Source organism: Cotesia glomerata, linkage group LG1, assembly GCF_020080835.1.
Source record: "Cotesia glomerata isolate CgM1 linkage group LG1, MPM_Cglom_v2.3, whole genome shotgun sequence".
In the NCBI taxonomy this organism is placed as follows: domain Eukaryota; kingdom Metazoa; phylum Arthropoda; class Insecta; order Hymenoptera; family Braconidae; genus Cotesia; species Cotesia glomerata.
The window spans coordinates 30397545-30417914 of NC_058158.1; the positions used below are offsets into that span (position 1 = coordinate 30397545).

Below are 20370 nucleotides of genomic sequence, written 5' to 3' on the forward strand. Positions count from 1 at the left end.
TTGGTGTACGAACACATAAATTAATTTGAGTACATAAATTATATTTACTCTTTTTCTCTATGATCACAATAATCGATTTTTTTTTATTCTTAAAATGTAATAAGCGGAGAAAAATCAAATTTAATAGGTTAGGAAAAAATACAACTTGGAGATTTCATTACCATACATAGCTAAAGTAGTTGATTTTAGAAATCTTACACATACCACAAAATTTGTATGCATGTACTCACTTATACTAATAAATAATAAATATACACTTATATACTACATGATATATTTAATGTATATATGGTGTCATTGCGTATTCGTTCATAAAACATTTCACCTGCCAAAGCGGTTTCAAATTTACACATTTTATAATATTTTTTGAACAACAAAAAAAAAAACAATTGAAAAGAAAAAAAAATAGTTTAAGGTGATAAATTAGAATAAAAAAAAATTTTGATTTATAATGGAAACTGAACCTTTAGATCTAGAGGATGGTGAGGTTGTTGATGATGAGGTAAAATAACATTTATATTTCTTAATTAAATAACCTCAAAAAAAATTTGTTTGATTTATTTAAAATTGTTTTGCTTAAAAAATGATAAATTTTTACAGCCGAATGATGCCTTTGATACTTACACAATTCTCCAGAGGCCACAGACAACGTCTAATCCTAAAACGATAATTGAGCCAAATTACAGCGATGACAGTGAAGATACTGATGGATCTGCAGACTCTGCCAGTGATTCAGACTCTCATTTGGCTAAAACAAAGAGACCCAAATTGAAAGCACGTAGACGTAAGGTTGATTCGTCCCAAATACCAAATAAGTATAAAATATGGTGTACACAAGTTCAAGAGGAAGCACTGACTGAGAACTTGGTTTCATGTGGAGTAACGAGAAAACTGCATCAAGGCAGAAGTGTTGAGAACTACGATATACCGAGACACTTTCGTTTGAATGGATATGACAAACATTCAAATAACGTGAGTTCTGATGAGGATAAAGAAGTGGCTTACAGAACAAGTAATAAAAGAACACATACTGAGAGACGTAATGTCAAGCTCCGACTTGGTAAACGCTCTAATTCAATGGATGTTGATAATCAAAAAGGTTCTGTAAGAACTATTTTAGAGTTGCAGACAAGTATTGAGTCAACAGATGATGAGGTTGCTAATGATATAGCTGAAAAGCTTAATGAAAAAAAGGATGCTCTTATTAGTAAGTTTTTTCTATTAATTTTTCTTTAAAATCTTATTTTATGATGATTGAAAATTAATTAATTATCTATGCTCATAAATTGAATTTTTTTGTTATTTCAGAACGAATAGTTGATATTATTGGTAAAGAAAAGTCTATAGAGTTTTATAAAAAAACAAAAGAAATCGAAGAAGATGGTGGCTTATTAATAATGAATGGATCAAGAAGACGAACACCCGGTGGTGTTTATTTTTATCTTGTTAAAAATGATGAACATATACCTCAGGAACAAATACGCGAAATATTTTCATTAGATAAAAAAGAGGCTAATCATACAAAAAAGAAAATTAATTCTGCTAGGTTACGAGAAAAATCTAATCAATTAATGAAAAGTTTGGAAAGTAAGTAATTTATATAAATATTATCATTTATGATTGGTATTGTTGTAAGTAAACTAATGATTTGTTCATTTTAAAAATTAAGATGGTTCAGAAAAGGATTTACCAGCATTGTTAACAAGAGCCGAGTTATCGACGAAAATAGCTGAGGAAGCAAGATTAAGACGTGGTGAAGGCATGGATAGACTTCCAATAGATTCCGAACATACGGTATCAAATCCTCCACCAAGCCCAGCTACTGACGATCCTGACCATTCCGATAGTGCTCCCAATCAAAGACGAGTTCAAGATTACAGCGACGACTTTCTTGATATTGGTGTAGATGTTGATGTTATGGAGATGTTTTAAAGTTATACACGCACAATTTATAATAACATCTGTTTAATTATCTGTCGCTTGTTTAAAAATATGGTCGTGAATATTATTGTGAGATTGTTATTATTAAATTGAAGAAAAGTTTATATTTTTAATTATAACATTCTCACTCTTTTGTAATTACAATTATATATTATATATGTTTATAATATATGATAACTGATAACTGTAAAAATTATTAAGTAATAACTTTGTGCCAGTATTATTGAGGTTCAACAATTTTTCATATTATTGAATATATTTTTTTAAATAATATTCAACAGAATTTAAGTTTTTAAATTTATAGTTTAACCATTCGGAAATTATAAAGAATAATAGAAAGAACAAAAATAATACTGGTTTTACTATTAAGTAGTTAGAATGTTAAAGCATTGACATAAATCTTTTGTCTTACTTTTTCTTAATTTTAATTAGTTATAAGTTATAATTATATAAAACTTTAAATTTTATTTTAAGAAACAATAGTTTTGTAATAATGTAATAAGTATTTTTAACATATTAATTTTGTTAAGTAATATCTTTAAGAATTGGTAGCTTCTTACTTCTTTGATTGATGGCAAAAAATTAAAATTGATTTTTGGTTCATTATTTAAATTACTATTCCTAGCTAGTAATTCAATTAATAAAATCGTTATAACTTTTAATAAATCAATGTTTTTCAATATTTATAATTATTTAATAAAATAAAAAATTGAACTGAAATAACCCTTACAATTTTTTATTAATTAATATTTTTATAACGGATTCACTAATTTGAATGTTTTTTTTTTTAGTATTATTCACTAATAAAAATTCATATTAGTTGTCAAATATTCTTGTCAATTTTTACTTACCATATTCCATTTATTAATTGACTATTTAAAAAACTATTTATTCAAATTTTTTACAAATAAAATTCAGTTGCTTTTGAAAACTATTTTATTTAAATTGAAATTAATTAATTTTATTTTATTTCATACAATGTGTAGAATGAATGTATGATTTTCAAGTATTACCAAAACCCAGGTTGCTATGAAATGCAATACCAAAATTTTCATTTTATAAATTTTTATCTATAGAGTAGGTTTATAATAATGATAATAATGATTACAAAAATAGGGCTAAAGTAAAACTAGACATACTATTAATTACGTTGAAACAATACTAAGAAGAAATAAAATTAAGAGATACAAGATACAATGTTATAATCAATTAAAAATTATAAAATAAAAAAAAATGTATCATTAGTAAAATTCAAGAGTGTATATAGGATCTAATCATAAATATTTATTCATGATAAATTTTTATAAGTTGAACTGAATTCTAAAGCTAAGCGACGAAGCGAAGGTTTTTTTCTTCAGTGTAAAAATATCATTCTTTGAAATGTTCTTCTTTAGTTTATCAGATCTTCCTGATGTAAGATAATAAATAACGTACTTTCAGCTGTAAACGATTAAACAGTATATAGAAATACATAGAATAATAGTAAATACATTTAAATATAAACGATAACAAAAACATACCTTGTTCTGTCCTTAAGTCACGGTGCAAATAAATGTCATCTTTTATTCATATACATAAAGTACCTATTATAAGTACGAGTAGGATATGCTTATTAATTTTAAATAGTTCCAAATAAATATTTATTAATTCCTGATAATTTATAAAAAGGACATTACGATGGGCTATTTTTTAAATTATATTTTTAATGAATCGCAAATTGACAAAGGTGAAAAATCTTCACTGTAAAAATGTAATTTTAATATATTAAACCCTTTATCTCTTTCATTATTATACAAAAAAAAGTAGAAGAACAATCAAAGTTATCTCACCTTGTTTTATGGAGTCTGGGTGCATCCACTTGAAGAAGCAAAATTTTCTCAAATTATATTTTTTTAATTTATCAGCAACATTTCAAGTCATTGAAAACAGTTTAAATGGTTGCTTATCCTCTATTTCTTCCATAGTATTGTTCCCAGCCAAATAAACTCGTCGAGTAAGAGTTTGGAATAATAAATAAAGTAGGGACGTCCTAACTTTTGCGAGGCTGGTTTTCTGTATTTGATGATTACTATCAAAATTATTTACCAGAAATACCTACAGAAGTAGCCGCAGCAAACGTGTTATCTTCTCAATAACTCAGAACTTGGTACATAAATTTAAATCGAAATTTTTGTTGTATTGAATTTAAATACAGAAAACAAAATTACAAGCAAAGTAAGTATTCATTTTAATTAAACATGTCGATTGGTTAATTAAAAATCATAATTCTTTAGATTTTTAAGCCGGAATATTAAAATCTGACGAGTTTTGAATTTAGTAAACGATAGCTTAGTAATTAAAAATAAATTTGAGTGATTTGTATGATAAAAATTTTTTAACTCCAACCAAATTGAAAATGTAATACGTTAATCTCAATATTATTTGCTCACAAATGATCATTAAAAATCAATTTATTAATCAAGTAGCTCAATATAAGAGCAATCGTGTTACATATTAATATTACTACGATTATTAAACATATCAATAATTTCCATAGCTATTAACTTATAATGATTATTAATTATATAAAAATAACATAACAGTGTATTTGTGTACCAATTTCCAGTACAATGTAAATAAATATGAAATAATAATAACAAAATAAGAATTGATAAAAATTACGATAAACGAATTAAGATTTATTTTTAGTATTAGCATATAACATTCAAATTTCATGCATAATTCACACAGATAGTGAAACAAAGCTATTATACTGAGTGATGTTCCGTTTGAGAATGTCTGCGCACGGCCCCAAGACCCGCTCGAAGCGTGCTCTATCAAGTTTAACGCATTTCAATGGACCACGAGCTACCACCGTTGCTGCACGTGGCCTGTCCAGCAGTAATGCAATTTCACCTACACGGAAAAAATAATTCAATTATTTAACTCGTTCTAATAAATTATAATTGTAATTACAAATAATTTACCAAAGTAATCGGATGGACCAAGTCTTCCAACTTCTGTTGGTTCTTCTCCTTCGCTACGTTGCTGAAGCACCACAGCTGTCCCTTCGACAATAATATAAAAGTCTTCTCCAGGTTCTCCTTGTCTTACAATTGTTTCACCGTCTTCAAAAACAACTGGTTCAAGGGCATCTGCTACCGTTAACCGCTCCCATTTATCAAGTGACTCTAAAATTAAAACAAACCAAACCCGAGTATAATTATTAATATTAAACTTGACCGAAAAAAAATATCATAATTAATAATAAATTATTTTTAAATCTTACCGAGAATGGATACTCTGGATAAAAACTCTTCATACATTTTTCTTTTTCTAATTGTAGAGCCCATGAGAATACGTCGATAAGAATCACGATCAATACCCCAGAGTTTGACATCCGTCTTAGCACGTACTGTTGCAGCACGTGGAGTCCCATAGATCAACGCCAATTCGCCAAAGCTACCACCCTCACCGATTGTAGTTACCAATTCTCCATTAACAAATATTTCAACTTCTCCTTGATCAATAACATAAAAATTATCTCCTTCATCGCCTGTGTATGAGAAAACAAAATTAAATTATCATCTTATATAAAATTAAAAGGTCATCTTCCATATAAATAATTATTGACTACTAGCTGTTGCATTTAGCGTTAGTCGGGTCATATTGTTTTTTATTTTTTTTTTATAAAAAAATAATATTATTTAAAATAATCTAGGTGAATTAAATATAAATGTATTTACCCTGGCGAATAATCAGTTCTCCAGGTAGAAAAGTAACAGGGAACATAGCGTCAAAAATATCAGATCTTTCATTTTCATCTAAGTGTGCGAATAAAACATTTTTGGCAATGGCTTTACTCAATGCAGCCATAGTTTTGTAGTCCTTGGGCACAACTTTTTTGACGTAACTCGTCGCATCTTCCTCAGACACTGGCTCGGCAGATATACCACCTCGACGCCGCGGTACTTGAGGACCTTGCTGACCCGCGGGAAGATCCTCAATGTCCTCGGGGCTTGCCGCAATCTGTTGTTTTGCATCATGCGCTTGTTCCTATATTGATCCACACAAAAAGAAAATTTAATTAAATATTAATTTACTTGATAAATTTAACATATTTAATTAATAATACCTCTGTCATTATAATCAACAATTAAATAAATAAATATGGAAATATTAAGGTAAGAAAATGCCAATGAAACACGAGTATATGCCAGTAACACGATTCACTAATTAAATAAAAGTAGTATACACAGAGGAGAAATTGAATTAACTGGAACAAAGTTTAATTGAGTAAGTGACTTATGCGTGTGTGTATCTATAAAACACTAATTGTTATGATTAAAAGAACATCAATAAAAAATGTAATTTGTTTAAAAACTCTATTATTATTTTTGCGATAATATTTAGTATACTAATAATGAAACTGTTTCTCGCGTACGCAGTAGAATACTGAAGAGGCAAAAATATGAAATCGAGTTTCCATATTTTCATGTTATTACGTTAAAAGCACACGACTACTTCTTCTCCCTCCTCTCTGTTTGTGTGATATTGTAGCTGTTGGCTAATATAACATGTCACTCGTTATATTTTGAGCATATTCTAAGATTAGACCGTCAATCCCCTACGAGAATTCTACACACAATAACCGTAAAACCCTCTAGCTGCTCTCATAAACGATACACTCAGTCCTGGTGTATCATAATGATCATAATCCACCTCTGCATGACATATGACATACTGCGTCTATCTATACGTATGCTTGAAAACCACATCACAGCTAAGTGTATTATATGTACACAATTGTTACTATATAGCAAGTAAAGAATGCACGATGGTGATGGTGGTTGTGATGGCGATGATGACAGAGATAAGTAATAGTATGAGTACGTGACACGCGCACGTGCATTTTATTTTACTCTTTGCCAACGTCAATATTAATGCAACATTAAGTTCTTGATTATCTCGATAAATCTTCGCTAAGCTCGCTGATTAGTACTAATATTAATTATTAAATATTTAAAACAAGTGATAGTAATTTCTAAAAGTGTAACTGAAACAAATTAAAAATTCAATGAGTAAAAGTAAATAAAAATAATAAAATGGAAAAAAAAAATCTCACCCTCTCAAGTTTCTGAAAGTATTCACGCAGGAACGGTATCGGATTTTGAGGTCTCCCCACACACAATTGAACAATACAGTCCTTAAGAACCTGCTGAATGTTATGTCGTTGGACGTATTCTTCACATTCGCGTAAACTCTGCTCCTCTTCGAGATTGGCAGCCATATTTTAATCACCAACACCAACTATCTACTTCTCAATACACTAGTACTATGATAATACACCTGATGAGGTCTGATTACACCTGTTACCACATTTAATTATTATATTTCCAGTTCTATTGTATATTATATATACGTACTCCAATAATATGAAACCAAAGATCCACCAAGTATATTCTTAAATTTTCATATAAATATCACTAAAACATTAAATAAATAAATATGCAAATTAATTGTACTTATTTTTAAAATTATCACTTATATGATAATAATTAATAATAATAATAATATAAAATACAAGATGAAACTTTTGAATATTTCAATACACTTCACTCCCAATCTCTATATTTTAATGAATTTCCACAAAAAATGTTAGATGCAATGTTTAAATTTACACAATGTTATTGAATTATGTCTGTGTAGAGTCATTATAAATCCACCCAATTCATTTTTTTTTAATTATTATTTTATTACAAATTGCTAATTATTTATTTATGTTGTTTCAAATATTAATTAACTATTCATAAAAATAAAAAATGGGTTTACAAACATGTTATTGACAAATCCATATTACGTACACTTGTTTGATGACTTAGTGCATGTGTACTTGGATATACCTATTTTGTTAGTTATTAACTAATGTAAACTCCAAACCGTTAGGCATAGAAAAAAATAATCCACATACAATAAAAAATATACAATGTTTACTCGTACGAACTTACTGTCACATATAAACTCATGTATGTATTTACTTTACATACTACGTAAGTGTGTAATATATAAAACGACATTTAATGAGTTTGTCAATTGTTATAATTTTATTTATCAATGAGATCGTTTAATGAACCTATCGTCGTTATCGTTTGGCAAGACTTACCAATCACGATTAATGTTTACTATTTTTCTACACACGCAAGACTATTTTCTTTATTTATATAGTCTTATTTTAATGTTAGGTATTTGTCATTTTCATTCTCGAAGTAAAGATATGAAACAATGTGTAAAATAAAATGTCAAGATCAATAATAGCGAGTTGAGCCAACTGTTAAAAAATAATTATTTACAATGACAGCTCAATGTCCCTAGAGGTTTTTATCGATGCACGGTAGTATAAGACTCAGTTGTTATTGTTATACAGATAAAATAATCGGTAAATTATCGATACAAGTTCGTAATAATACAACGCATGCGTATAAGCAATTGTTGCAGCCATGCAGTTAACTTCAAGCACTAGAGTTGTATATACTGATAAATTGCAAACTTCACTATGCATACTAATATATAAAAAAAAGTTAAAAAAATTTTTTTTACCCCGACAAATCTTGCTTGGCGTGTATGAATTTCTATTTATCAAAATTCAGATAATATTTATTTTATTTATTTGAAAAGTGTTTGTAATATAAAATTACAATTAATGTTTAACAATTAAATGCAACGAAATCGAATGCTGCAACTAGAGTTAATATCTAACGCCTGATCATCATTATAAATTTTTGCGCATTGAAAAATATCGCCAAGTATATACACAATAAGGTATGTACGTTACATATGTGAAGTATTAGTTTTATTTTTATTATTATTACTATTGGATACATTACTTGCGCATTGTATAATTGAAATCTAATTAACTATATAACATAATATGACTCTTATTAAGCTGATTAAAAAAATTTAATGATGTAATTATTTCACTTATGAAATTTAATTATTTTTCATCGATTAATTTGAATATTCATTTTAAATTCACTAATCATGTTGCAGGCAATGACAACTCATCAGAGAAAATATTAGAATAATTTCTAGTGACAAAAGATACTATGTCCGAAGATAGTTCAACGTTATCAAATGGTCTAGAGAGCAGAGACAATCGAGGACGAGCACTACGTACTGAAACCACTGGAGCAACAGCTGGATCACGTTCCACGAGATACCGGATAGAAATATTACGAGGGCTTAGTAATAGCTTTAGATCAGAACCATCGAGTAGTTATTCGACAAATGGTAATTAGTCGGATTTATTTAACTCAATTAAAATTTTATATGTTCAATTTTAATTGAATACTGAGTAATTATTAGCGACCTTTGAAGAACCCTCAGACACACACGCTGCAACAATGTCTTCAGAAGATGAGCCGACGTTTAATTCAACGTCAAACGTAACAGAGCATGAGTCTTCGGGTGATGTTACTGATGGAGCATCGTCACCCAATCAAACGTCTGCTAGTGCGCCTACATTAAGTTCTGACGAAGAGTAAGCATATAAAATTTTTATTTGTTTGTTAATTTTTTATTTTTTCATCAATTGAATTGATTTTTATTCAGCAAAAGGTATTGTTGGGTGTGCTTTGCAACTGATGAAGATGATGCAACAGCTTCGTGGGTTAAGCCATGTCACTGCCGAGGTACTACTAAATGGGTCCATCAAGGATGTATACAGAGATGGGTTGATGAAAAACAGAAAGGTAGAGCTGGGGTTTATGTTGCGTGTCCGCAATGTAATACACAGTATATTATTGTTTATCCACATATGGGTAAGTAAATTGTAAAATGATATTATTTTTTTTAACTTGTCTAATAGTCAGGATTTTAGCGCCTTAATAAAAAAATCACAAACAAAATAACCGCGGACAAAATAACTAAACGACAAAATATCCAGATCATAAAAGTTTATAATTAATCTCTCGAAAATAGATTAACAAGTAAGCTTGTTATTTTGATGTGCCCTTTTTTCATGGCTTTTGTGTGTGTTTATTAGAAAATAGGCCAACACATGAGCTTTTTACCGAATTATGCCCTTTTTTCATAAATTTTATGTGTGTTGATGCGAAAATATTATTATTATTATTATTATTATGATCACTTTAATTTCTTTCAATTTATGTATTCTCAGCAATTTTTGTAATTTTTGTAATCATTTGGATTTGTGGTCAAAAGGAGAATTATCTCCATCATCAATAAAATCAATAAATTATAATATTTAAATAACTTAATCTTGAGAATTTGGACAATAAATGAAGATATTAAATTATTAGAATTGCAACGTTTCGCTGATTTATTTCAGCTTCATCAGGCAAACTAAAAATGAAAAAAAATAATTTTTAGTTAATACAAATATTTTACATATAAAACAAAAATAAATGAAAATAACAATAGTTACTCTTATGATTAGCATCCTCGTCTAGTTTTTACAAAGTCAATAGATGTAATAGAGTAAAACAGCATATTTATAATCTTAAACATTTTTTTAAGTTACGATATTAACAACTTGTTTAGATTTCTCTCAAACACCATTCAAATTAATAAATTAGTAAGATAAAATAAAATTTTTATTATAATATTTTGTCGTTCGGTTATTTTGTCGACGGTTTATTTATCTTTGGTTATTTTTTCCGCGGTTATCTAGTCGCGGCACCTAGGATTTTTGCTTCTAAAATATTGAAATAGTTGATTAAAAATAATAATTTATTAAAATTTGTAAACTAAAAATTTTCAATCATCAACTTTATTTTAGTGTAATATTTCAATAACATATAATTGATGTTTTATTCTTATTTCAGGTCCTTTAGTCGTAGTGTTGGATACAATAGACGGTGTAATTTTTCGAGTGTGTCCGTTTATTGCTGCTGGTATAGTAGTAGGCTCCATTTATTGGACTGCTGTGACATATGGAGCTGTTACGGTGATGCAAGTAGTGGGTTATAAAGACGCTGTATCTATTCTTGAGTCGTATGATCCTCTAGTACTTTTAGTCGGGTTGCCAACAATCCCCATCATACTTGTCCTTGGTAAAATGCTGCGATGGGAAGATCAAGCCTTGAGGTTACTCAGAAGATATGCTTGCAAGGTTCCAGTTCTTAGACATTTTTTGCCTCAAAGGTATTTATTTTTTTTTTCTAAGAATTTATATCAAAAATTTTTTTAATTTGAACTATCGAAATCATATACTGATTTTGAAATTTATAGTTTATTTAAATAGATTTTTGATTTTTAGTTATTCAGATGAAGAACGAATTCAATCGCAAGATGTACCACCAATGAGAGATCCGATTTGTGCAACGAGAATTATTTGTGGTGCTCTTTTACTTCCTACTATTGCTAGTATTTGTGGTAAAATATTTTTCGAAAGTATAAATTCTAATTTTCAACGTACAATCCTTGTAAGTAATTATTTTACTATATGTTGAAAAAATAATGAATTTATTTTCTAAAAAAATTTGTTTTTTAATTAACTTACAGGGCGGCGTAGCATTTATTACGATAAAAGGAGCATTTAAGATATATCACAAGCAACAACAGTATGTGAGACAATGTCAAAGACGCATACTGGATTATACGGACAGTAATGTCGCTATGTACAGACGACGACAGAATACTGAAAATGGTCAGACGTAAATTTACTATTTTAAAAATATGATGAATGAATAAATAAATAAATAAAAATAGAATTCATGTTAAATGGAGTTATATATATTATGTATCTAACTGTCAACCTCCGATGTACGAGTTGCTGTATTGGTAATTGGTAGTATAAAATAAATCTTGACAAGACGAAGATTATGTATATGGACTTGTGGAAATTTGAATATTTCGACTGTAGAAAAAAGAAACAAAGGATTCGAAGAAAATCACGCTGTAAATAAACATTTTATAATTATTATCTCCGCAGAAACAGGTTATAGATTAAAAAAAAAAAAAAATAAATAAACAAATCACAATAGTTAATATCACAGTTGTAGTTATCACTGGTATAGTAGAATAAATTCTATCCCTATTTGATAATTTATAAATATCAATATATAAATAGTTAAAATTATATTTTTTTTGTATTGTTTATTGATTGTTTTAATTCTACATCTCTACAGCAATTATTTATAATCTTATAATAATACTCTTATCAAATGGGATAAACTTATTTAAATTATCATATGTTCAATTATAGTTTATAAATAATAAAAATAGTTGGAACAAAAGAAAAAAACTAAAATTTATCATTTAACGTGTAAAGTTTTAATTAAGGGTGCTCGGGATTGCTGATGTATAATTATTAATGAATGTTTGTAATTTCAACTTTGTTTATTAATAAAATTATTTATTTTATCATCACATGAGAAAATATTAATTTATTATTTTCATAAGGCATTTTCGTTTTTAAGACATCTAATATTAATACTTTTAATTATTAACTTTTATTTAGTTATCATTACATTTGATTGCTAACTATTAATATTTAATATTTTATTTTATTTACACTAAATTTATTTACATAAAATTATTAAAGACAAATTTACATCTGTGTCAAGTTTGTGACTAAAATTTATTTAATTTTTTATCACGTTAAATGGTCAATTGGCCTAGAATATTTTAAGACTTTAATAAATGGTATTATTTTATCAAAAAATTTGAATGATAGTTATAACTTAATTGCTACTTTAAATATTAGTTTTTTTTTCTGATAAACCTTTGGTAAATGTATTTTGGATTATTTAAAACTTATATAAACAGTTCAATGATTCTGATGTCTTCCTATTGATTTATAAAGTGTAATAATTGTAAACTTTACTGCCCATAACAAAAATAAATCATACTCGTAAAAATATAACCACTAATGTATAAGCTATAAAAAATTATATCACGCCAGTTACTTTATTTTATTTAGGATTAAGTAATTTAAGTGTTATATTTATATATTTATTGCTAAATTTTTGTACTATAACAAAGTACTGACGTAAAAAATTAAATTAATTATTATTTAAAGTGTCATTTAGTTGTAAATTAATTGCTAATTAAGTAGATGCTAAAGTTTTTGTACTTAGCTTTACTTAAAATCTAAAGAGTTATTAAATAAATCTAAAGGGTCAGAAAAGTATGAATATTGCAAAGGTTTAGTGGAAATGCTTTGGATAATTGATATATCAACACTTTCATTACGATCACCTCAGTGGAGGCCCAAGATATCTTAGACTAGTGGAGTAGAAGCACGGAGGTTGATCTGTGACTATCAATTTTACTTTTATCGGTGAGTTATCTTTCGACTCCGACGATGGCGAGGATGGTGATGCTGAATTGGGTACTTGCTTGAAAAATGTACACATTCGATTGGATACTCCTTCATAAGGTGGACTCAAGACATCTAGAAATGCTGCTGGGCCTTTAACACATGTTATTTCATGCAAGTTTTGGTCGTGTGGTAATAATACACATGCTGGATCATTTATTTCAACTATTTTTGACGGATGTTTCAGTGCATTTACTTCTGTGCTATTTGGTAAATTTTCGGTTAGTTGAAATGGGGTAAAACTATTTATTTTAACTGTACCACAAATCACCTGCAACCAAAAAATAAAAATATTTAATTCTGTTAATAAATTTATAATTTGTATTTATTTAAAAAATAAATATTATGACTTAAGCGAAAATGACAAAATCACCATGACTGATGATTTCTTAAAATTGTCAAAAAACTAATTGTCTCTTATGACATTTTCAAATTAATTTTTATTTAAATATATTGACATCATCAAATGCTGAATCATATTGATGGAAAATAAATAAATTTAACTGGCCATTATCCTTGAATATAAAAAAAGGAATGTTGCTTATTTATGAAAATTATAGCAATAAGTAATTTATTTATTTATTTAAAAAGTAATATTTAAACAAAGTATTATTTAAAAAGTAACACCTGACAATTTTTTAACAAAAAAATTATTATAAAAAATTGAAAAAAATTCCACACGTAGGAATTTAAAAAAACTATATGCTCAATTTTTTTTTAGTATTTTTTAGTACTAATTTATTAGCCGACTAGAGTATGGAGAGAATGAACAGTGAGAGAATAAAGTGAACTTGGAATAACCTAAAAATTTTATTCGAATATTTTAAACTTGAGAAATATATTTTTTAAATTTTATTTTTAGTCTAAAAATTTAATGAGAAATATTCAAGTAAACAACTAAAGAATTAAAATATAAATTTGAATCAGGGTTTTATACCCTAAACAACGGAGACACTAAAATGCCGCCAAAAATAAAACCAAACGGACCCGGAACAGGGCCCTGCAATATCAATACTCCAGACAATGCACGAGTAATTTTAAAATTTAAACCATCGTCAAAAACAAAAAACAATCAAAAAATAGACAACAATAAACTTACAAGTACAAAAATCCCACTCAGCACTCACAAAAACAACAGCACAGAAGATTCAACGCAGACAACCATTTCTGAGAATGATCGAAAGAGATCCCGTACACACGACAGTAATGACAGCATGAACCCCACTGAGTCTAAGAAGAAAATCATTGATGGAAATGAATCGCACACTGAAAACAACATAACTATGCAAACAGAAGGCGATAAATCTGGCGAGGAATCAGATGAAACCCTCATGTATACTGATAACGACCTAGGTCCGTAAAATAATCAAGAATACCCTAAGATTAAGCGTTCAAAACAAGCCACCAGTGCATGGAATCCTCAACCTAATCAGACATCTACGCAAATCAACAGGCCAAAATCAGCAAAAATGCAGGAAAAATGCCAATGCCGGTGCAACGAAGCGATCGCGAAAACAATAGAATATCAACAACAACAAATCGAAATATTTCAGGCACAAAGAGAACATTTCGCAACTACAATGCAGAACCTACTAGTACAGATAAGCGCAATAATGACGCAGCTAACTCCAATCGTCACAGCTTCCCAGAACCAAGGAATCATTCAGAACTTCGCTCAAGCAGCACAAAACCTTTCCGAAGTCGTAATTGATGCGACTCAGCAGCTACAGCCCGACATGTTGCTTCCCCCGGCAACAAACGAAGGCGAATCAGAACAAGACTACCAAATTCTTTACTTAGAAACAACACCAACACAACCTTTCTCTCAACATTATAATGACAGGACATAATAAAAAAATAACAACATCAATTTTACAATGGAATGCACGCAGCATAAGGGGGGAAAAAGAATAAATTACAATTATGAACCTGGTCCGAGACCACGACATTATTCTCCTCACTGAAACATGGCTCAAACCAGAGGAGCCATTCTATATCAGCAATTACAACATTATAAGGAAGGATCGACAAGACAGCAACGGCGAAGGCCTAGCAATCGCCGTTAAAACAAACATAAGTTTCGAAGTCCTAAGTGACTTCTTCGAAATTGAAGACCAAATCGACACTCTGGCTATAAAAATCAACACTAATCAAGGTCCAATTATATTTGCAACTACGTACGTCTCGCCCCACCACAGGATCCGAAAAAATACATGGGAGTCGCTACTAAAACAACCCCACAACGGTTCACTCCTCATTGAAGGTGAATTCAACACCCATCACACTCTTTGGGGCAGCCATAAAAACTCACCTCAAGGCAAAGAGCTAGCTGAAGCAATCCATGAAGCGGAGTTATGCCTGCTTAACAACGGCAGTCCCACTAGAATCTCAAATCCCCAAGAAAACCAATCAGCTGTAAATCTTACTATCATCTCACCTGAGCTTCTACCATTCTCACATTGGTCGGTCCACGATGACCCAGGAAGAAGTGATCACTACCCAATCCACATCAGTATCGGGGTAGCTCCTGACTCATACAACTTATTCACACAAACTCAAACTCAGAAATATTGACTGGAAAGCCTTTGAAGACATCCTCACTCAAAAAGCAGAAACTAACAGCACTCTGGCCGAATCAACCATAGAAGCATATGATGAATTTATTAAAACAATCAAAGACTCCCTTCTAGAAGCCTCAAAGCCAGGGAACAAGGCACATAACAACATTAGCGAGCAAAACCAAACACAACCACAAAGAGACAATTCCGGCATCAGAAAAATCCGTACTCCAGCACCCTGGTGGAATTACGACTGCGCAGCAGTCCTAGAAGAGAGGAAAGCAGCACTCCAAATCATGAAGCGACAATTAACCGTAGAAAGTTACGCGAAGTATAAGCAGGCTGAAGCAAAAGCAAAACAAATATTCTATCAAACTAAACAAAAAGCCTGGCAGGAATTCACTGAAACGCTCAACGGCACCACCCCAATATCGGTGATCTGGAAAAAATTCAAGGCCTTTAAAAATCGAAGACTTACCTCACCGCACACACTCCCAAGACAAGAGCTCTCGGCTGAACCAAAAAAGCAAGATTTTACTCTGCCATCAACCGCAGCAAATCTGGATCAAGCCCGGGGCTGGACCAAATCAGCTAAGAAATTCTAAATTATAAAGCGATTGCCAGAGAGTCTAAAAACGCGTCTTCTCGACTACTACAACAACTTTATCAAACGAAGCAAGTATCCATCGGCCTGGACAGAGCATCTGGTTTACCTTCTACCCAAAGGAGACACAGGTAAATTCAGACCTATCACTCTTGCACCCTGTTTCCTCAAGGTGATGGAGAGGATAGTGGTTAACCGTACTACATGGTGGCTAGAACACAATAACAAGATTCCAGACACACAATTTGGCTTCAGAACGGGCAAGAGCACCGCGGACAACCTAGCGGTTGTTGTTTGGGGACATATACACCGGACTAGCTGCAGGCGAATACACCACCACCGCATTCTTGAACATTAAAGGAGCCTTTGACCACGTTAACCCAGACATACTATTGCAGATCCTAGTAAACACTGGCATTCCTACTGCGTACTGTCTCTTCTTTTATTACCTAATCAAGCAACGCAAACTCTACTTCGTCACTAATAATGGCTTAACAGAATCACAGCTGGTTAACTCTGGAGCGGGCCAAGGACTAGTTTCAGCCCCTCTATTATTCACTCTATACACAGCGGATGGTAGAAAACATATCCATAGCTCCAGCAAAATCGCAGAATTTGCAGATGACAAGGCAATCAGATGTAGGAATGAAAATTTACAATACGCAATCGACGCTCTACAGGCTTCTCTCGACAGCTACAGCGCGTACTTAGAAAAATTAAACCTCCAGCTCTCACCTGAAAAGACAAAAATAATCATTTTCACTCATAATGATTATAATCTTCAAGATATCTCATTCACCATAAAAGACGTGAAAGTCAAGCCAACAACCTCTGCAAAGTTCCTAGGGATTACCCTTGACCAAAAGTTGACATTCGAAGACCACTACACTAACATCCTAGCGAAGATTAACAAAGTCTTCCCACTCATCAAATCACTATGCGGAACCAAATGGGGGGGGGCTGGCCCAGCAACTCTTCTCAATATTTATAGAGCGTTGATTAGAACTAAAATAGAGTATGGGAGTCACATAATGAACGCTATCTCCAGCAAACTATTCAGAAAACTAGAAAAAGTACAGAACAAAGCCATAAGAACGTGCATGGGACTCCGTATATCAACTCCGATCAATTCTATGATGGCGGAAGGCGGAGAAATCCCACTAAAAATCCGGCTCAAGGACCTCTCGGACCGCTACACTCTGAAATCTTTGAGCACCACCAACAATCCCGTCACAAACATACTCCGAACCCTAGACGAGTGTCTAACTCAAAACAAGTCCAAACAATATATATACAAAAGATTTCCAGCAATCAGTTCGTACCACGACACCATCCCGCAGCATGACATCATCTATTAAAGCATAGCACATCCCCGATACACACACACATAATCCGTCTTCCAACATCCTCTGAATATTGATCTCACCACTGTAGCAACGTTGACAAACATGTCACAAACATGTCACAAAGAGAGACAATTGAAACATTTGAGAAAATGACTAACGAAAAATACAAAAATCTAACGCAGGTCTATACGGACGCCTCTAAAAGCCCTGACGAGCCCCATGTTGGAGTAGCAATATACAATGACACTCTCAACACTCAGCTAGTCTTTAAAATCAACCAACAAGCTTCAGCAACGACGGCAGAAGCACTAGCCATCCTCAAGGCGATTGAGTTGGCACTTGAGATGCAGGAAGGAACAGTGATTTTTAGTGACTCCAAAAACACGCTCCAATCACTCCTACAGCTGCAGGATAACAAACAACGGTCCAATCTTACCTACAAAATCGCCGCAAAAATGGTCGAGGCACAACAACAACAACTCCAAGTACACCTGGTCTGGATTCCTGGACACTCTGGCATCTCAGGAAACGAAACGGCGGACAGACTTGCTAAGGAGGCTACGACCAGTGCACGACGAACCTTCACTCCAATTCCATTTAAAGATCTGGCTAACAACAGCAAACAAAAAGCCATCAAGACAACGGAGGAAAAGCTCAAAGAAATAGGAAGGACGAAGGGAGTCCTATACTTCGAACAAATATATAAAATCACAAAGAAACCCTGGTTCGCACACTATAATTTGCCTAGGAAAGTCGTCACCACAATTATCCGAATGCGCCTCAACCATTACAACCTCAACTCGAGCCTTCACAGAAAGAAATTTATTGATTCAGCTGGGTGTCCATGTGGATCCCCCGAACAAGACCTCAACCACATCTTCTTCGAATGCCCAACCTACCAAAACCAACGAAGAACATTAAACAACATATTGGTCAAAATTTGTGATCCTGTCCCAACCGATATCACCACTCTCCTGGCCACTCCTACGTCTAAAATAGCATACATACTCTGTAACTTCCTCACGAAGTGTGACCTCAACATTTAAATTCAAATTCGTACAGACCGAGACACCTACCGATCACCCCCAGGAACTACAAACTCACAACTACTCCACCATCAAGTACAGCGGCCGAATGGGAAAATGCCCAGAGCCTAAAGAATACTACTACTACCACTACTACTGATTTATTAGCCGAATAAATTAAAAAATATGATCAGGTACTTGCTGATTTATGATACTAAAACTAGCAGACAATTTTTAGAATTTTACTACTCAACAAACAATTTATTGCAACAAAAATATGAAACTAAAATTAGTCGACGATTAACAATTTTTGATTTTTTCATCAATTAAATTACAAGTAAAAAAATACATGTGAAATTTTTTTTAAATAATTTTTTCAAATTTGAATAAAAATTTTAGAAAGCTATGAATGAGTGTTTTATAAAATATTTTTTTAGTATTAATATATTTTTTAAATAAAATTGAAAATCATCAGATGTCTGCTGATTTCAGTACCATAATATTAAAAATAAATAAATAAATTACCTTTAATAAGCCATGCATACCAGGATGGTTATGCAAAGGTAAAGTTTCCCCATGCTTCAATAAAAAAATAGCGATTGTAATATCATTGTTTTCAAAAATATCAATACAGCACATGGGTGCAACATCATTTTCAACATGATCAAGTACTCGTTTATCAACACCCACATCCTCAGCCTTGATATCATTTATCATACTGTGGAGTTTATCAAAATTATTTTTACACATTTTATAACCTGCTGATTCACATCCAGTAAATGTTTTTAGCGCTTGCTTCCACAATAACTCTATTCGAGACATCATTCGAATTATCATCAAACAATTTTTATTATTAAAATAGATTTATAATTTATAAATGTATTATTATTATTATTTAATCAACAAGTTGGCTGTTCGAGAACACTTGAGAAAAAAATTTGTATCAATGTTGATATTTGCTGGTTTAGAACTAGTATGTTGATACATCAGTAAACCAAAGGTGATATCTTTATTTTTTAAATAAACACTGATTAGGATTAGTCTGATAATATTTGGCTGATTGTTATTATTATTATTATTATTATTATTATTATTATTATTATTATTATAACCCTTCTATTGAACGATTTACTCAATATATTTACAAGTGAAGATGATTTAAAACAGCTGTTAACTTTATTATTATAATATGTATGGTTATACTGTTATGTAGATATTCATATGTAATCAAATCAACTCGACTGCTCCAGCAGGTGTAATATAAAGACATGCGTGGTAACTTTTTTGTCAGCGGGTGAATTGAACCTTACTAGTTTTTGCATTCATAAAATTATATTTTTATGCGGGAAAAATACTAAGACCTGTCACAAATTTTCATTCATAAAATGTTTATTTTTTATTTTTCAATAATCCTAATACTGTTTGGTAAAATTCATGCTAATAAGGTATTTACTTTAAAATATTTATTATAGTCACAGGTGCTCGTATTCATGAATTATTAAAAAATCAATGTAAAGATGAGCAGGAATACTAGAGAAAAAAAAATTTGTTCCAAAGAATTATTTTAAAAAAATTG

General features: G+C 30.9%; 4 protein-coding genes across 11 annotated transcripts; 2 read left to right on the plus strand and 2 right to left on the minus strand.

The window, feature by feature from the left end:
• The first annotated feature begins 82 nt into the window (after positions 1-82).
• Positions 83-2047, plus strand: LOC123275190 (phosphorylated adapter RNA export protein). The gene is made up of 4 exons (XM_044743142.1): positions 83-502; positions 601-1207; positions 1309-1587; positions 1670-2047. The coding sequence occupies exons 1-4, from the start codon at positions 452-454 to the stop codon at positions 1930-1932; spliced, it is 1200 nt and encodes a 399-aa protein (XP_044599077.1). The 5' UTR covers positions 83-451; the 3' UTR covers positions 1933-2047.
• Positions 2048-4598: 2551 nt separating this feature from the next.
• LOC123275433 (cAMP-dependent protein kinase type I regulatory subunit) lies at positions 4599-8232 on the minus strand. Of its 6 annotated transcripts, none has more exons than XM_044743565.1 (7): positions 8084-8232; positions 7347-7406; positions 7046-7289; positions 5667-5976; positions 5210-5476; positions 4908-5111; positions 4599-4836 (listed from the first exon to the last, which is right to left on the minus strand). In XM_044743565.1, the coding sequence occupies exons 3-7, from the start codon at positions 7208-7210 to the stop codon at positions 4664-4666; spliced, it is 1119 nt and encodes a 372-aa protein (XP_044599500.1). In that variant the 5' UTR covers positions 7211-7289; positions 7347-7406; positions 8084-8232; the 3' UTR covers positions 4599-4663. The 6 variants fall into 6 exon arrangements, with proteins under 6 accessions (XP_044599500.1, XP_044599499.1, XP_044599498.1 ...); XM_044743564.1 differs by having other exon boundaries at positions 7929-8227; XM_044743563.1 differs by having other exon boundaries at positions 7046-7406.
• Positions 8233-8469: 237 nt separating this feature from the next.
• LOC123275432 (E3 ubiquitin-protein ligase MARCHF5-like) lies at positions 8470-12309 on the plus strand. 3 transcript variants are annotated; one of them, XM_044743559.1, is made up of 7 exons: positions 8470-8739; positions 8968-9207; positions 9295-9457; positions 9529-9737; positions 10764-11082; positions 11183-11363; positions 11443-12309. In XM_044743559.1, exons 2-7 carry the CDS (start codon positions 9024-9026, stop codon positions 11596-11598), a joined length of 1212 nt encoding a protein of 403 aa, XP_044599494.1. In that variant the 5' UTR covers positions 8470-8739; positions 8968-9023; the 3' UTR covers positions 11599-12309. The 3 variants fall into 3 exon arrangements, with proteins under 3 accessions (XP_044599494.1, XP_044599492.1, XP_044599495.1); XM_044743557.1 differs by having other exon boundaries at positions 8474-8739; positions 9283-9457; XM_044743560.1 differs by having other exon boundaries at positions 8478-8739; positions 9283-9457; positions 11198-11363.
• Positions 12310-12464: 155 nt separating this feature from the next.
• LOC123275434 (2-aminoethanethiol dioxygenase) lies at positions 12465-19881 on the minus strand. The gene is made up of 2 exons (XM_044743567.1): positions 19320-19881; positions 12465-13532 (listed from the first exon to the last, which is right to left on the minus strand). The coding sequence occupies exons 1-2, from the start codon at positions 19629-19631 to the stop codon at positions 13137-13139; spliced, it is 708 nt and encodes a 235-aa protein (XP_044599502.1). The 5' UTR covers positions 19632-19881; the 3' UTR covers positions 12465-13136.
• Positions 19882-20370: the final 489 nt, after the last annotated feature.

Coding starts and splice junctions, on each gene's coding strand:
- LOC123275433 (XM_044743565.1), bottom strand. CDS start 7,210: ATGGCTGCCAATCTCGAAGAGGAGCAGAGTTTACGCGAATGTGAAGAA. Junction 5,977..7,045: donor ACTTTCAGAAACTTGAGAGG/GTGAGATTTTTT, acceptor GGATCAATATAG/GAACAAGCGCATGATGCAAA. Junction 4,837..4,907: donor TGGTCCATCCGATTACTTTG/GTAAATTATTTG, acceptor TTTTCCGTGTAG/GTGAAATTGCATTACTGCTG.
- LOC123275432 (XM_044743557.1), top strand. CDS start 9,024: ATGTCCGAAGATAGTTCAACGTTATCAAATGGTCTAGAGAGCAGAGAC. Junction 9,458..9,528: donor ACATTAAGTTCTGACGAAGA/GTAAGCATATAA, acceptor ATTTTTATTCAG/CAAAAGGTATTGTTGGGTGT. Junction 11,364..11,442: donor ATTTTCAACGTACAATCCTT/GTAAGTAATTAT, acceptor ATTAACTTACAG/GGCGGCGTAGCATTTATTAC.
- LOC123275434 (XM_044743567.1), bottom strand. CDS start 19,631: ATGATAATTCGAATGATGTCTCGAATAGAGTTATTGTGGAAGCAAGCG. Junction 13,533..19,319: donor GTATGCATGGCTTATTAAAG/GTAATTTATTTA, acceptor TTTTGGTTGCAG/GTGATTTGTGGTACAGTTAA.
- LOC123275190 (XM_044743142.1), top strand. CDS start 452: ATGGAAACTGAACCTTTAGATCTAGAGGATGGTGAGGTTGTTGATGAT. Junction 503..600: donor GTGAGGTTGTTGATGATGAG/GTAAAATAACAT, acceptor AAATTTTTACAG/CCGAATGATGCCTTTGATAC. Junction 1,208..1,308: donor AAAAAAGGATGCTCTTATTA/GTAAGTTTTTTC, acceptor TTGTTATTTCAG/AACGAATAGTTGATATTATT.